The following is a 12,246-nucleotide window of genomic DNA, read 5'->3' as shown; positions in this document are numbered from 1 at the left end:
CCATCCCTCCCTCATCCCTCCCTCCCTTCCTCCCTCCATCCCTCCAGCAATTCATCCATCCATCCATTCATGCCCTCATCAATCCATCTATCCCTTCACCCATCCCTCCCTCCCTCCATCCATCATCCATCCATCCATCCATCCATTCATCTATCCATCCATCCATCCATCCATTCATCTATCCATCCATCCATCCATCCATCAATCCATCCATCCATCCATCTTCCGGAGCCACTGATGTCCCAGCTGCAGATCAGGAGGAGGGTGGAGGAGGAAGGTTAGCTTGAACACAGCAACACTGAAAGTCAAGCAAGTGGGGCTAAGCACTGATAAGAAGCCTAAAGGACCTGGAGGAGGTGCCACCTGGACCACCAGCATCTTCCAGGAGATACTGGAAACCTGTAACCATTCCCCTGTAATTCAGCATTTCAGTGGGGTTAGAGGGACAAACAGAGACAAAGGACACAGGAGCATGAGGCCATTGATCAATCCTGGATGAAATGACAGAGCGATCATATTTTGACTGTATGTTAAGGAAGGGCAGTAGGGCAGAAACACAATTACTGTCCAGAAGCCCTGCTTTGCAGAAGGTCATTTCAAACTCACCCGTCATCACTTCTTGACACAAATACAGGTCTGGTTAATAGAGGAACTCTGATAAAATAAAACTGCATCTCTTCTGGGCATCTGATTTATTACAGGGTGACATTTTGATCAAAAATGTGTATTATATTGCATTAAGAGGACCCATGCTCAGCTCAGTGATAGATCTCCAAAGGTCATTATTAATGGAGATGCATCCATGAACAAAGTTTTGTCTGGGAAGGGTCTCTGGGCTCATTTTTGGTTTCACATCAGTCATTTCCTTTTTAAGCTGTTTTGGAAACAATACAACACCTTCCTTGGGACCACAAGAGGTGGCCTGGCTGGTCCCCAGCATCCCCAAGGACCTGCTGCACTCATTGAGGCTTATCTCATCCCTCTGCTCCCTGCTGCAGTGGGGCTTGAGTACTGGTGACATCTGGGGGCTCTCCTGTAGTTTGCTGGAGCCCTGCTTCATCAGGGAGCAGCCCTAAGGTGGGCATCTGAAGGGGTCAGCCCCCAGCAGCAGCAATGACAAGGCTGGGTACCAGTGACAGTCACCCTCTGCCCATCACCTGGACTAGAAGCCATCAGGAGTGATCCCCACAGCGAGCATCCCTTGGATGCCACCTCATGCTCACACCTCCTGTCCCCTCCTGCGGTGACAGAGCTATGGGATGCCCTTGAGCAGCCTCCACCTTCCCGTTGCTTTGTGCCCAGCCACTGCTGGTCGCTGCTGCAGGGACGGTGCCTTGGGCTAGGCTGGGAGCGCTGTGGTCCTGCACTTGTGCTGACCAAGCTGTTCCCTGACTGTGCCCGGCACAGCAGGAAAGGGAACAAGTTTCTCGTGCAAAGAAAGCGAAACCTGGCACTCCTCTTCCCCAACCAGGCAAACCATCGTGCATGCAAGCACATCCCCTCGCCCTGCTTCTCTTCCTCCCTGCTCCCAGCTTCCAGCGAGGAGAGCTGCTGCTCAGACTGCTCTGTCTTCATTCACCCCAGCAAGGAGGTAAGTCACCCCCAACAGCAAGGGACACGTGCCTCCTCTGCTGACACTCACTGGTCCTTGCTCCCTGTCCCAGTTGCCTCCTCCACAAGTAGGAAAAGGAGGAGAATATGATGCCAGGGGGAAGCGAGGGCAGCAGTAATCTGTCCTTGCTCCATGCGGTTGGGAGCATCGCTGGGTTCTGCAGGCTTGTTCCAGGCTGAGCACCTCAGGTTTTGGGGCATGTCTGTGTGCTCAGGACATCCCTTCTCTCTCCCAGCTCTATGTGCTGGACAGCTGGATCTCTTTCCTGTTTATCCCTCCTCTGTTGTGTCTTTTTGCACCCCTTCCTCACTTGTGGACTCTATCCCATGGGACCACTGCCTGTATCTCAGTGCTTCAACACTTCTCTGCATGCATCTGACATGCAACCACCCATCCCAAGGGCAAGCAAAAGGTTTATGCTGTGGTTTGTGTCCCGTGCTTTGCAATCCCACAGCCCTGCCTTGGCCACACATCAGATTTTCTGTAACACCAGTGATTTCAGATCACATAAGGGAACACCCTTAAAATCCTTCTGTGAAGTTATTTTCACCTATCTGTATTGGACAACAACACAGGTGCCATGGTAGATCTGTGGATGCATTTGATGTGTGTGTATCCAAGGTTTGTTTGCTGTGTGCTTGCCTCCATCCCCAGTTCCCTCACCCCTGTGTCTGTAGGGAGGCAGGATGCACCCCGGGCTTTGGCTGGCGACCAGCATCCTGGCAGCACTGCTGGCCATGGCCCTGATGGAGGACGGTGTGTGCCGGGCACCAGACGGCAAGGACGGCTTCCCTGGAGTCCCTGGCCTTGATGGGAGGCCGGGGCAGAAGGGTGACGTGGGAGAGCCAGGTAAGGGATCCAGGGATGTGCGGTGCAGGGGACCTGAGGGCCCCAAGCCCCTTGGTAGCAGCATCACGGGCTGTGGGAGTAGCTCAGGTTATGACAGCCATGCATGAACTTCTCCCCGTCACCACCTCTCTGCAGGGAGACCAGCACAGAGGACGGGCATCCAGGGGCTGAAAGGGGATGCAGGTGAGCCAGGGCCTCCTGGCATCCCAGGGAACAGGGGCTACCATGGCCTGCCCGGTCCCCCTGGGCTCGCTGGGCAGCCGGGACCAAAGGGGCCCAAGGGGAAAGCTGGCAATGTCATGGAGCAGCCGCATCCTGCCTTCTCTGCCTCGCGGAGGTCCCCACCGTCCAGGGGCAATACCGTGGTGTTCGACAACATCATCACCAATGAGGAGAGCTCCTACAGCCCCCAGACCGGGGAGTTCACCTGCCGCATCCCCGGGATCTACTACTTCTCCTACCAGGTGATCTCCAGTGGTGACCTCTGCCTGAGCATCACCAAAAACAGAGAGAACGTGGTCAGCTTCTGCGACTCCAACAGCCGCCAGATGCTGCAGGTGAACTCGGGCAGCAGCGTGCTCAGCCTGGAGCAGGGGGACCGGGTCTCCCTCAGCACTGACCCTGCCCGGGGCAGCATGATCTACAGTGGCTCCGAGGCAGACAGCGTCTTCAGTGGCTTCATGCTCTACCCAATGATGGGCTGATGGCTCCATCCACCAGCCCAGACCTACCTGTCTGTGTGGTGTTTCCCCCCTGTGAGTGCACGGGGTGGTTCAGTACCGCAGCAAACACAGATGGCTGCAAACTGAGTCACCAGATGAGTCCTGTGCTTCCACAAGTGCCATAGAGTGGCCAGGCTGTGGGTCAGCACTGGAGCAGTTACCTCCATGCTGAGCATTCCCACTCCATCCCGGAGGCAGAGGGCATTCAGACCCCACATTGGAGAGGTCCAGTTGTTCCTGGAGACAACTTTCCCAGCTACAGTTCTTGGCTCCTGAGTGGGAAATCACTGCGTGCCACTGCTCCTGCTACACCAACCATTGCAAACGCCTTTCTGGCACCCAGCCACTGCTGCTTCTCGCACCCTTCTCCATCTGCATAAATAAACCCTTCTTCCACAACAGCTGCTTGGCTTTTCTTTCCTATTCATGATTCTTCCCCAAACCGTCGATGTCCTGGGCCCCTTCCCAATCTGCCCAGTGGGAGAAGTGATCCCAGCTTGCCCCTGGCCAATCACAGGCCCCTATTGCAAAGGCAGAGGGATAGGATGGACTGAATGTGGAAGCAGAGCAGTTATAGGGAGGAACAGGGAATGTCTGGGACTAGCCCATGTCTGTCCTTTCTTGGATGAGTCGAAGGTAGCTGTCCTGTACAAATACAGGAAGACCATGCATGCACTTCATCCACACGGTACTCTTTGGTACCCAAACTCTCCAAGGAAGGGGAAAAGCAGCTGTGATCCTCCAGCCTTTCAGCAAGTGCTGTGTTTCAGCCTTAGTCTGAGGACAATGCTGACAATGCACTGATGGTTTAGTTGTTGCTCAGTAGCACTTACCCTGATCAAGGACTTTTCAGTCTCTCATGTATTCCACACCACAGCACATCATGCCCAGTATAGAAACTGGGGGGAGATGGCCAGGAGGGGCTCATCACTGCTTGGGATTGGGATGGGCATCCGTTCATGGGTAGTGAGCAATTGTATTGGGCATCAGTGCTGTTGTGCTTTTTTGTTTCATCTATGCCTCTTTGTTATCTCCCTTTTTATTGGTATTAGCATCACCATTAGCATTATATTGTACTTTATCTTAATTATTGAACTCCTCTTATTCCAACCCCTGGGTTTTTCCTTGTCTCTGACTCTCCCCATCCCACCATGGCAAGGGGCTGTGACTGAGCAGCTCTGTGGTTCTTAGTTGCTGTTTGAGCTTAAACCACAAGAACAAGAATCCCTGCATGTGTCATACCCTGGGGATGCTACTCCCATGTTGGACAGTCCGATGTCCCCATTGCTGAGTAGTGAGGAGGAGGTCAGCTCAGCAGTGAGGAGCAACATCCTGACCAGGGTTTCTGGGTTCCCAGCAAACCCAGAACCCAGCAGAGGTGGTGGAGCACAGGGCATGGTGAAGGGAGGACAGATGGCCTGAGGGCCCAGCATCAGAGCCAGGCAACAGCCTTGCACAAACCCTTCATTGCACTGTCTCTGGCTATGTGGGGCTCTGCTCCCCATCCATTTGCTGCCTTGCTGCTCAGAAATCAGTTCAGGATGTGCTGCAGTGCCACAAGTGCAGATCTCTCTGGATGGACAGGAAAGTGCTTGCCCAGAGGAAGCAACCGCTCAGGAGGATGTGAAACTCATCTGGGGCTTCTGGATCCCCAAGGGCCCTTTCCTAATGCTGAGACTTCCTCAGGGAGGCTGTCACGGACTCACACACTCTTTGCAGTGCCCACAGCAGACAGAGGGCTCAGCAGCACTGAAGCCCCCATCAGAGGTAAGAGGTGCTGCAGGGTCCATCTCTTCGGGGTGGGCTGCATGGGGCTGGGAGTCCATCAGTATGGCACAGCACTGGGCTATGTGAGAGGAGGCGGAGAAGGAGACACAGGCACGGCCAGGCTTCACCATGTCATGGGGAGAAGATAAGCACTGGTCTTGATGGGGGAAGACCTGTTCCTATGGGCCAAGGATTGTCCTGGGAGATCCCCAGCTGATGGGGGCTTAAACCTGATGGGCAGAGCCAGGGAAGTGAGGATGCTGCTGGAGGAGGGCTGGGGTGACTCAGGTCCACCAGCTGGCAGTTGGAATGGGGGGGACATTGAGGGCTTAGCCAGCAGTCAGCCTCATAACACCTCCTTTGTCCCATGGCCACCATGCAATTCCTCCAGCCCCCAACACTTTCTTTCCCTTTCCAAGCTCCAGAGCACCGAAATGGGGCAGAGCTTCTGGGAGCAGCTCCATCTGCTCCTCGCCCTCCTGCTCCTGAACCTGGGCTCTGCTGTGAGCGGAGATGCCCATCACAGCTGCTATGGGGTTCCAGGCCTGCCGGGTATGCCAGGTCTGCCAGGCAAGGATGGCCGGGATGGGCTGAAGGGAGCCAAAGGCGAGCCAGGTGAGTAAACAAGGAGAACCATGCAGGCTGTTGGATGGGGACCATCTGGTCCTCTATGGCTGCTTTGCCTTGGTTTGCAGGCATAAGGAGAGCATCCTCTGTGGACAGGGCAGGAGGAAAGGCATCTGGAGAGAGACAACCCTCTCCTGCCTGAGGGAAGGGGATGGAGGAGCCTCTCCCCATGTCCTGCCATTGACACTCCCTCCCTTCCACCACCCCACAGGAATCCCGGCCACTCCTGCAACACGAGGGCCCAAGGGCATGAAAGGGGAACCAGGCAGCCCTGGCTTGCCAGGTAAGAATGGCCCCATGGGTCCCCCTGGTGCCCCAGGAGACCCTGGAGCCCCTGGCATGGCTGGAGAGCCGGGAATGCCGGGCAGCCACAAGCAGAAGCACCAGTCAGCCTTTTCAGTGACGAGGCAGACCGGTGAGTACCCCCTGAAGAACACCCCCGTGGTGTTCAACCACATCATCACCAACACCAACCACGACTACAACACCACCACGGGCAAGTTCACCTGCAGGATCGCCGGCCTCTACTACTTTGTCTTCCACACCTCGCAGACAGCCAACCTCTGCGTCATCCTGCACAAGGATGAGATCAAGATGGCCAGCTTCTGTGACCACAAGACCAACACCATGCAGGTCAGCTCTGGTGGGATCCTCCTCCACCTGGACGCTGGGAACCAGGTCTGGCTCACAGTGAATGACTACAACGGCATGGTGGGCATCGGCAACTCTGACAGCATCTTCTCTGGCTTCCTGCTTTTCCTGGACTAGAGGACCACCAGAGCCCACCCCAGCATGCTGGCCTCTTCACCCTGCCCTGCAAACACTGCTGCTTGTGCCAGGCTGCTGCTGATGCTCCAGGTTCCTATGCTGGGTGGGATGCCCCATGGAAGAGGTCAGCCCTAGCCCCAGACACAATGGCCTGACCTGGGGACCACGCACAGGCGGCCACTGAATGGGGCACATCTGGATGCATCTGCACCCAGAGTGATGGTGCCAAGCCCCCAGCGTGCTGCTGGCACTGCCATGTGCATGCATGCTGAGAACCCCAGGTAGCCCAGGTCTCTCTGCACCTTTCCCCTTCACAGCAGGACACCCATGTGTCTTGGAGCAGGTCTGCAGCAGCGCCTTTGCCATCACCCAGCTATAGAAAGTGTCAATAAAACTTTCCCCAGTGCATGTGGCCCATCCTGTTTGTTCCTCCGTGACTTTTAGGTAGAGCCCACCTATATCTGGGTGAATGTTGTGTGCATGTGTGGCATCAGAACTGCCCCAAGTGCTCCCTGGCTTGTCCATGTTCAGCATCAGAGCATCACACACCGTTCACAACCCTGGCTTTGCTCGGTGGGGTAGGACTCACAGCCACACTGACTGCAGGAAAGGGGTGGTTCATGTGCCAATGCCCCTAGGTCAGGGGGGACCGAAACTCTTCCAGGCAGGGGCCCTTGTACTCCTGTTCCCCTCCAGCTCAATTGCAGAGGGCACAGAGCATGCAGAACACCTCATAGCCATGCCTCTGGTGGCTGGGACACCCCAGCCTTCAGGGCAGGGGGAAGCACTGGTTTCCCTGAGCCTATGGCCTTTGTGGCTTTGGAGGCTACGAAGCCCACCAAAGCCCACCAGAAGAGTCCTCCTGGTGGCACACTTTGTGTAGTGGAAAAGGAGATCATCACCCCTGAGCATCCTGTGCTTCACCACCACAAGCACCAGCAAAAAGCAGGACTGGAAATGCTTTTACCCCAGGATGGAATCGCTTCCCATCCTCAGCATTTAGGAGAGCCTGGAGAACAGATTCAAGGTGATGGATGACCCTATAGCATCCTCTGGTCTGAGATGGGTATGTGCAGAGAAGCCTGGGGGATGATAGTTCAATGCACGCACATCTCTGCAGTCCGGAGGGGTTACCCCAAACCTGTCTGGAGCCCATGGCAGCATTCCCCATAGCAAGCATGACCCAGGGAGCCTGCAGGGCAGAGCAGACATCCCTCTGCTCCCCAAGGCCAGAGCTGCATGCCTGGGGCCACAGGGTGCTGCATGGGGATGGCATGTTCTGCTGTTCCGATGGACAGCATCTGCGGCGGATGTGAAAGTGCCACTGAAAACAGGGTAGGAGCTAAAGATAGAAAAGGGATGTGGCCCAGATCCTTTCACAATAACCCTTCCAGCAAACTTCTGCTTCTCCTCATGGGCATTTCCAAGCAGGACGCTGGTGTGTCCTGCCCCATCTCCCCATCTGTGCAACGAGAACATCAAGGTAAGAGCAAGGCATGGGCAAGGCCTGCAGGTAGGGGCACGTGGGGAACCCGGCACCATCAGGTTCCTGGTGCTTGATGCCTTGCATGGAGCGGAAGGGAAAGGGAGCTGCTGGGATGGAGGTGGTGGAGATCCCTGGTGGGATCTCAACCCCTCCTGCTCCACCTGGGGAAGGGGGAGATGGCAAAGGCCCAGCAGGGAGATCAGTGACTGAGCATCAGTTTGAAAGGGGCTGGTGAGGCCATTGAGGGTGCTTGGGGTGATGTGGTGTCCAGATACAGCCCTGGATCGTGCAGTGCCCACCACACACACTGCTGCACCAGGAGCTGGGGAAAGGAGCCAAGCCGCGGGATGCAGGGAGGGCAGAAGGAAGATGGGACCCCAGGACCAGAAGCCCATATGGCTGTCCCATCCCAGTAAGGATGGTTAGACACAGAAATGCTCCTGGGATGTGGCAGAATGCAACAGGAGCACACAGGGGTTAGAGGGCAGGTTTGGGGATTTCATTGCAACCTGCAAGTGATGCTGTCCCTCAGATACGCTGGTGGGAGGCAAGAGCTTGTAGATGAGGAACTGTTCCCACCTGGGGAAGGATTTTACCCTCCAGGTGTGATCCGAAGGTGGGGTGGAGAATTTCTCCTCTGATGGAGCAGTGGGGACCTGCAGCACATGCCTGTGGCAGCAGCATGGCCAGGATGGCATCAGACCCCTGGGCCAGGCTAGGCTGTCCCCAGATACTCATGTGGCTGAAGCTCTGGACACTTGTATACTGGTCATTTAGAAGAGAGAAGAACTGATCAACCCTCCCATGCTGGTCCCTCCAAGGCCATCAGGAGAGTAGATTTGGCTCTGCAGCTGGATGTTTTCCCTTCCCTGATGGCATTACCCAGATGTGCTTCTAGCCATTGTCCTCCAGAGCAGCTCAGAGTGCCTGCCCCATCCCTCCCATTGCACAAGCCAAGCCCCTCAATGTCCTTCTGTGCTCCAGCAGATGCAGACCCTGTGGGCAATGCTGATCTGCCTGGCTGGAGGGCAGCTTGCAACTTCCACCCTCTGCAACACCTATGGCAGCATCCCAGGCATCCCAGGGTCACCGGGACGGCCTGGAAGCAACGGCAGAGATGGGGAGAATGGCCTAAAGGGCGACCAAGGTAAGGAGAAGAGGTTGCAGTTGGGGAAAACGTCATCTTGGGACTACCAAGAGCAGGAAAAAGCAGCGCCAGTTGCATGGTCTTGGGAAAGCAAGCCATTTTCCACGCGTGACTATAGGGGTTATCAGGTGGGGGTGATGACTGGGGACAAAAGGGGACAGACTAGAGGAACGAAAGCAAGATGCATCACTGATGCCAGGCAGGTAGGGCTCTCCATTGATACTCACTCCATGCAGGTACTGGTGGTTTCCTTCTCAGTGCCCTTTGCAGACCCATGGGGATGGGCTGAGACCACAGTGACTCTTCCTTCTGCTCTCTAGGTCCCCCCGGCCAGGTGGATCACGAAGGAGACATGGGGGAGAAGGGAGACCCAGGACTACCAGGTTACCCTGGGAAGGTTGGCCCCAAGGGCCCCCCCGGTTCAAAGGGATTACCAGGTCCTATGGGAATCCCTGGCCTTCAGGGGGATGCTGGTGACTACAAGGCCACCCTCAAGTCCGCCTTCTCAGCTGCCAGGACCATCGGTCCCTACCCACGCCGGGAGCAGCCCATCCGCTTCGACCACATCATCACCAACGAGAAGGGCCACTATGAGAACCGGTACGGCCGCTTCCTCTGCCGCATCCCCGGCATCTACTACTTCACCTACCACGTCACATCCAGGGGCAACCTGTGCCTCAGTGTGAAAAGGGGCCGGGGTGGCAGCAGGGGCGAGAAGGTGGTGACCTTCTGTGACTACGTTCAGGGCAGCTTCCAGGTCACCACGGGTGGCGTGGTCCTCAAGCTGGCAGCCAACGAGTCCATCTGGCTGGAGCCATCAGAGAAGAACTCCCTAGTGGGGATAGAAGGGTCCGACAGCATCTTCTCTGGCTTCCTCATCTTCCCCAGTGCTTAGCCTGTTGAAGGTGTTCTCCATCCTTTCTCCTGTAGCTCCCTGCAGGGCTGAGGGCTCCCCTGGAAATCTGAATCTTTGCTCCATATTTAGGGCCTTAAGCACGTAGCTGCTGCTCTTGCACATTAAATGACAGCTCTTTGTGCTGCTGACTCCTTCCTGCCTGGGATTTGCCTCTTTCCCTCAAAATAACGCTCAGATATGCAGGGCACTGCTTCTCACACACCTGGGTGCAACCTGGGCTCAATAGTGCTGAGCAGAGGCAGAGGATCCATGCAGTTCCTGCTGCAGATCGCTGTCACAGAGCCACACAGCGAAGGTCTCAGCCCAGGGTTGGGAAAACAGAGAGGAAAACGTCATCTCTAGGAGGATGTGGGACACACAACACAGTGGGGAAACTGCAGCCACTGAGTACAGGTGGTAGATGGGGAGATGCTGGAGACAGCGTTGTACCGAAGAGTCCTGAGGCTCGTTGGATGTGGGGACACCAACCTCTTCTAGAGCTCTTGGTTTGGGTGGTGGTAACTGTAATATCCAGAGGAGTCTGTGGAAGCTTCTGCCAAGATGAGCTGTGATGGGGAAGCCAGAGCTCAATGCCATGATGGAAGAGGTGAGCACACATCTACCCCTTGGTGCAGCTGGGGAGTGTCCAGAGCAGCCCTGGAGGACATGCAAGCCTACATCACTACCCTGAGCCTACAGAAAACCTGGAGAGGGGCTTGGGACAAGGGCCTGTAGGGACAGGCCAAGGGGAATGGCTTGAACCTGCCCGAGGGGAGACTGAGCTGAGCTCTTAGGCAGAAGCTCTTCCCTGTGAGGGTGCTGAGGCGCTGGCACAGGGTGCCCAGAGAAGCTGTGGCTGCCCCATCCCTGGCAGTGTTCAAGGCCAGGTTGGACACAGGGGCTTGGAGCAAGCTGCTCCAGTGGAAGGGGTCCCTGCCCATGGCAGGGGTTGGAGCTGGAGGAGCTTTAAGGTCCCCTCCAACCCAAACCAGGCTGGGGTTCTATGATTCTATGAAGCCCTAAAGCACAACCAAGCCCTCTCGGGATGTCTTTATTAACAGTAGAGCTGAGGACCCCAGGAATGTCCCCATCCCTGGGGAAGGTGACAATGCAGCATCGTACCTGCATGTGCAAGTTGCCTGCAGCCTCCAGCCCAGCTGTGCTGGGTTGTGAAGCCCATTGGGGTGTCCACAGGGCACTCACTACATAGAAGAGGAGAATATCTATGGGGGTCTGGGATTTGAAAGGGGCTTGATGAAGGGGATGATAAAGGGGCTTGGGGTCGGATATGGAGCATTGCCACTGAACTCTCGGGGTCTGCAGTGACCAGCACTGGTGCAGGCAGCCTCAAGGCTCCAGTTCGTCCAGGGTAAATGGCCGGCAGATGGCACTGGAGACTGGATCAGCCCTCGCATCCATGTCCCGCAGGCTGGGAGAGCAGCGCTGGCAGGGACCGGGCAGGAGGTGAGGGGAGGCTTTGCCTTCGACGAGGCACCAGGCAGGGGTGATGCTTCCTCCTGCACCATCCCCGCTGCCTCCCTCCCCCAGCAAAACCAGTGGCTTCTGTCCCCGGGGGTGCAGCTGGAGATGCAGCGCCTCAAATGCAACCGGGTGAGCAGGGCAGGGGGAGGGAAAGAGTTTTGACCCCAAGACCAGACCGGGCAGCAAACAGCAGCTCAGTGTCCTGAGCCCTCAGCAGGTCTGCAGCAGTCAGCAAGCCAAGGAGGACAGGGCTGACAATGAAAGAGCTTTGGCAGGATGGAGAGATGAGCTGGCAGGACCCTACTGATGTTTGATGGAGACAAATGTGAAGTCCTTCCTCTGGCATGGGTTAACCCCATGCAATAGGGCAGGTGGGGAGGAACCTGAAGCAGGAAGGGATCTGGGATGTTGATGGACAGCATGTCGAAGCTTCCTGCCTTTCTGAGTAACTGATGTAATCAGTTTGGACTTTTGGAAAGGTCTTTGTCAGGACCCCTCTGGAGTGGAGCTGCTTTGATTTGTAAAACTGATGTCTGACCTAACACCAGCACAAGGCAAAGGGTTTCCAGGGTCTTGGCTGGACCTGGAGTGTCAGGGGGCAATGCAGGTACCAACTATCTCTAAAGTGCACCTCGCTTATGCAGCCGGAACACAGAAGTCCACAACCCCTGCCATGGGTCTCAGCCAGCACCCCTAATGCCACCACAGGCATGAGCTCCATGGGATGGCAGCTGTCTGCTCCTTGGAGCAGCACAACCTCTCAGGTATCCAGAATGGATGAGGAAATGAGAACAAGAGGGCTGTGAGTGGTTGGGGTGGGTGGTGGACCGTGCAGCATCCCTGTTCAGTTCATCCATGGCCACTCAGTGTGGGCAGTGTGCTTCTGCCCCT

General features: G+C 56.1%; 3 protein-coding genes across 8 annotated transcripts; all 3 read left to right on the top strand.

Annotated features, from left to right (window-relative positions):
* The first annotated feature begins 1,444 nt into the window (after nt 1-1,444).
* Nucleotides 1,445-3,584, top strand: C1QA (complement C1q A chain). 5 transcript variants are annotated; one of them, XM_061379560.1, is made up of 3 exons: nt 1,445-1,591; nt 2,290-2,461; nt 2,597-3,584. In XM_061379560.1, the coding sequence occupies exons 2-3, from the start codon at nt 2,299-2,301 to the stop codon at nt 3,163-3,165; spliced, it is 732 nt and encodes a 243-aa protein (XP_061235544.1). In that variant the 5' UTR covers nt 1,445-1,591; nt 2,290-2,298; the 3' UTR covers nt 3,166-3,584. The 5 variants fall into 5 exon arrangements, with proteins under 5 accessions (XP_061235544.1, XP_061235548.1, XP_061235547.1 ...); XM_061379564.1 differs by having other exon boundaries at nt 1,503-1,591; nt 2,298-2,461; XM_061379563.1 differs by lacking the exon at nt 1,445-1,591 and adding an exon at nt 1,684-1,808 and having other exon boundaries at nt 2,298-2,461.
* A 1,175-nt stretch (nt 3,585-4,759) lies between these two features.
* LOC133226254 (complement C1q subcomponent subunit C-like) lies at nt 4,760-6,626 on the top strand. Its single transcript, XM_061379552.1, has 3 exons — nt 4,760-4,950; nt 5,370-5,565; nt 5,789-6,626. Exons 1-3 carry the CDS (start codon nt 4,852-4,854, stop codon nt 6,343-6,345), a joined length of 852 nt encoding a protein of 283 aa, XP_061235536.1. The 5' UTR covers nt 4,760-4,851; the 3' UTR covers nt 6,346-6,626.
* A 1,052-nt stretch (nt 6,627-7,678) lies between these two features.
* Nucleotides 7,679-10,029, top strand: C1QB (complement C1q B chain). 2 transcript variants are annotated; one of them, XM_061379558.1, is made up of 3 exons: nt 7,679-7,828; nt 8,819-8,978; nt 9,299-10,029. In XM_061379558.1, the coding sequence occupies exons 2-3, from the start codon at nt 8,819-8,821 to the stop codon at nt 9,871-9,873; spliced, it is 735 nt and encodes a 244-aa protein (XP_061235542.1). In that variant the 5' UTR covers nt 7,679-7,828; the 3' UTR covers nt 9,874-10,029. The 2 variants fall into 2 exon arrangements, with proteins under 2 accessions (XP_061235542.1, XP_061235543.1); XM_061379559.1 differs by having other exon boundaries at nt 7,680-7,828; nt 8,816-8,978.
* The last annotated feature ends 2,217 nt before the right edge of the window (nt 10,030-12,246 follow it).

This window comes from Neopsephotus bourkii, unplaced genomic scaffold (assembly GCF_033783945.1).
Source record: "Neopsephotus bourkii isolate Nb327-2 ecotype Australia unplaced genomic scaffold, CSIRO-AGI_Nbou_v1 NB_1778, whole genome shotgun sequence".
Lineage (NCBI taxonomy): Eukaryota > Metazoa > Chordata > Aves > Psittaciformes > Psittacidae > Neopsephotus > Neopsephotus bourkii.
The sequence above is the reverse complement of the archived record's forward strand: the minus strand, read 5'-3'. Positions and strand labels throughout refer to the sequence as shown.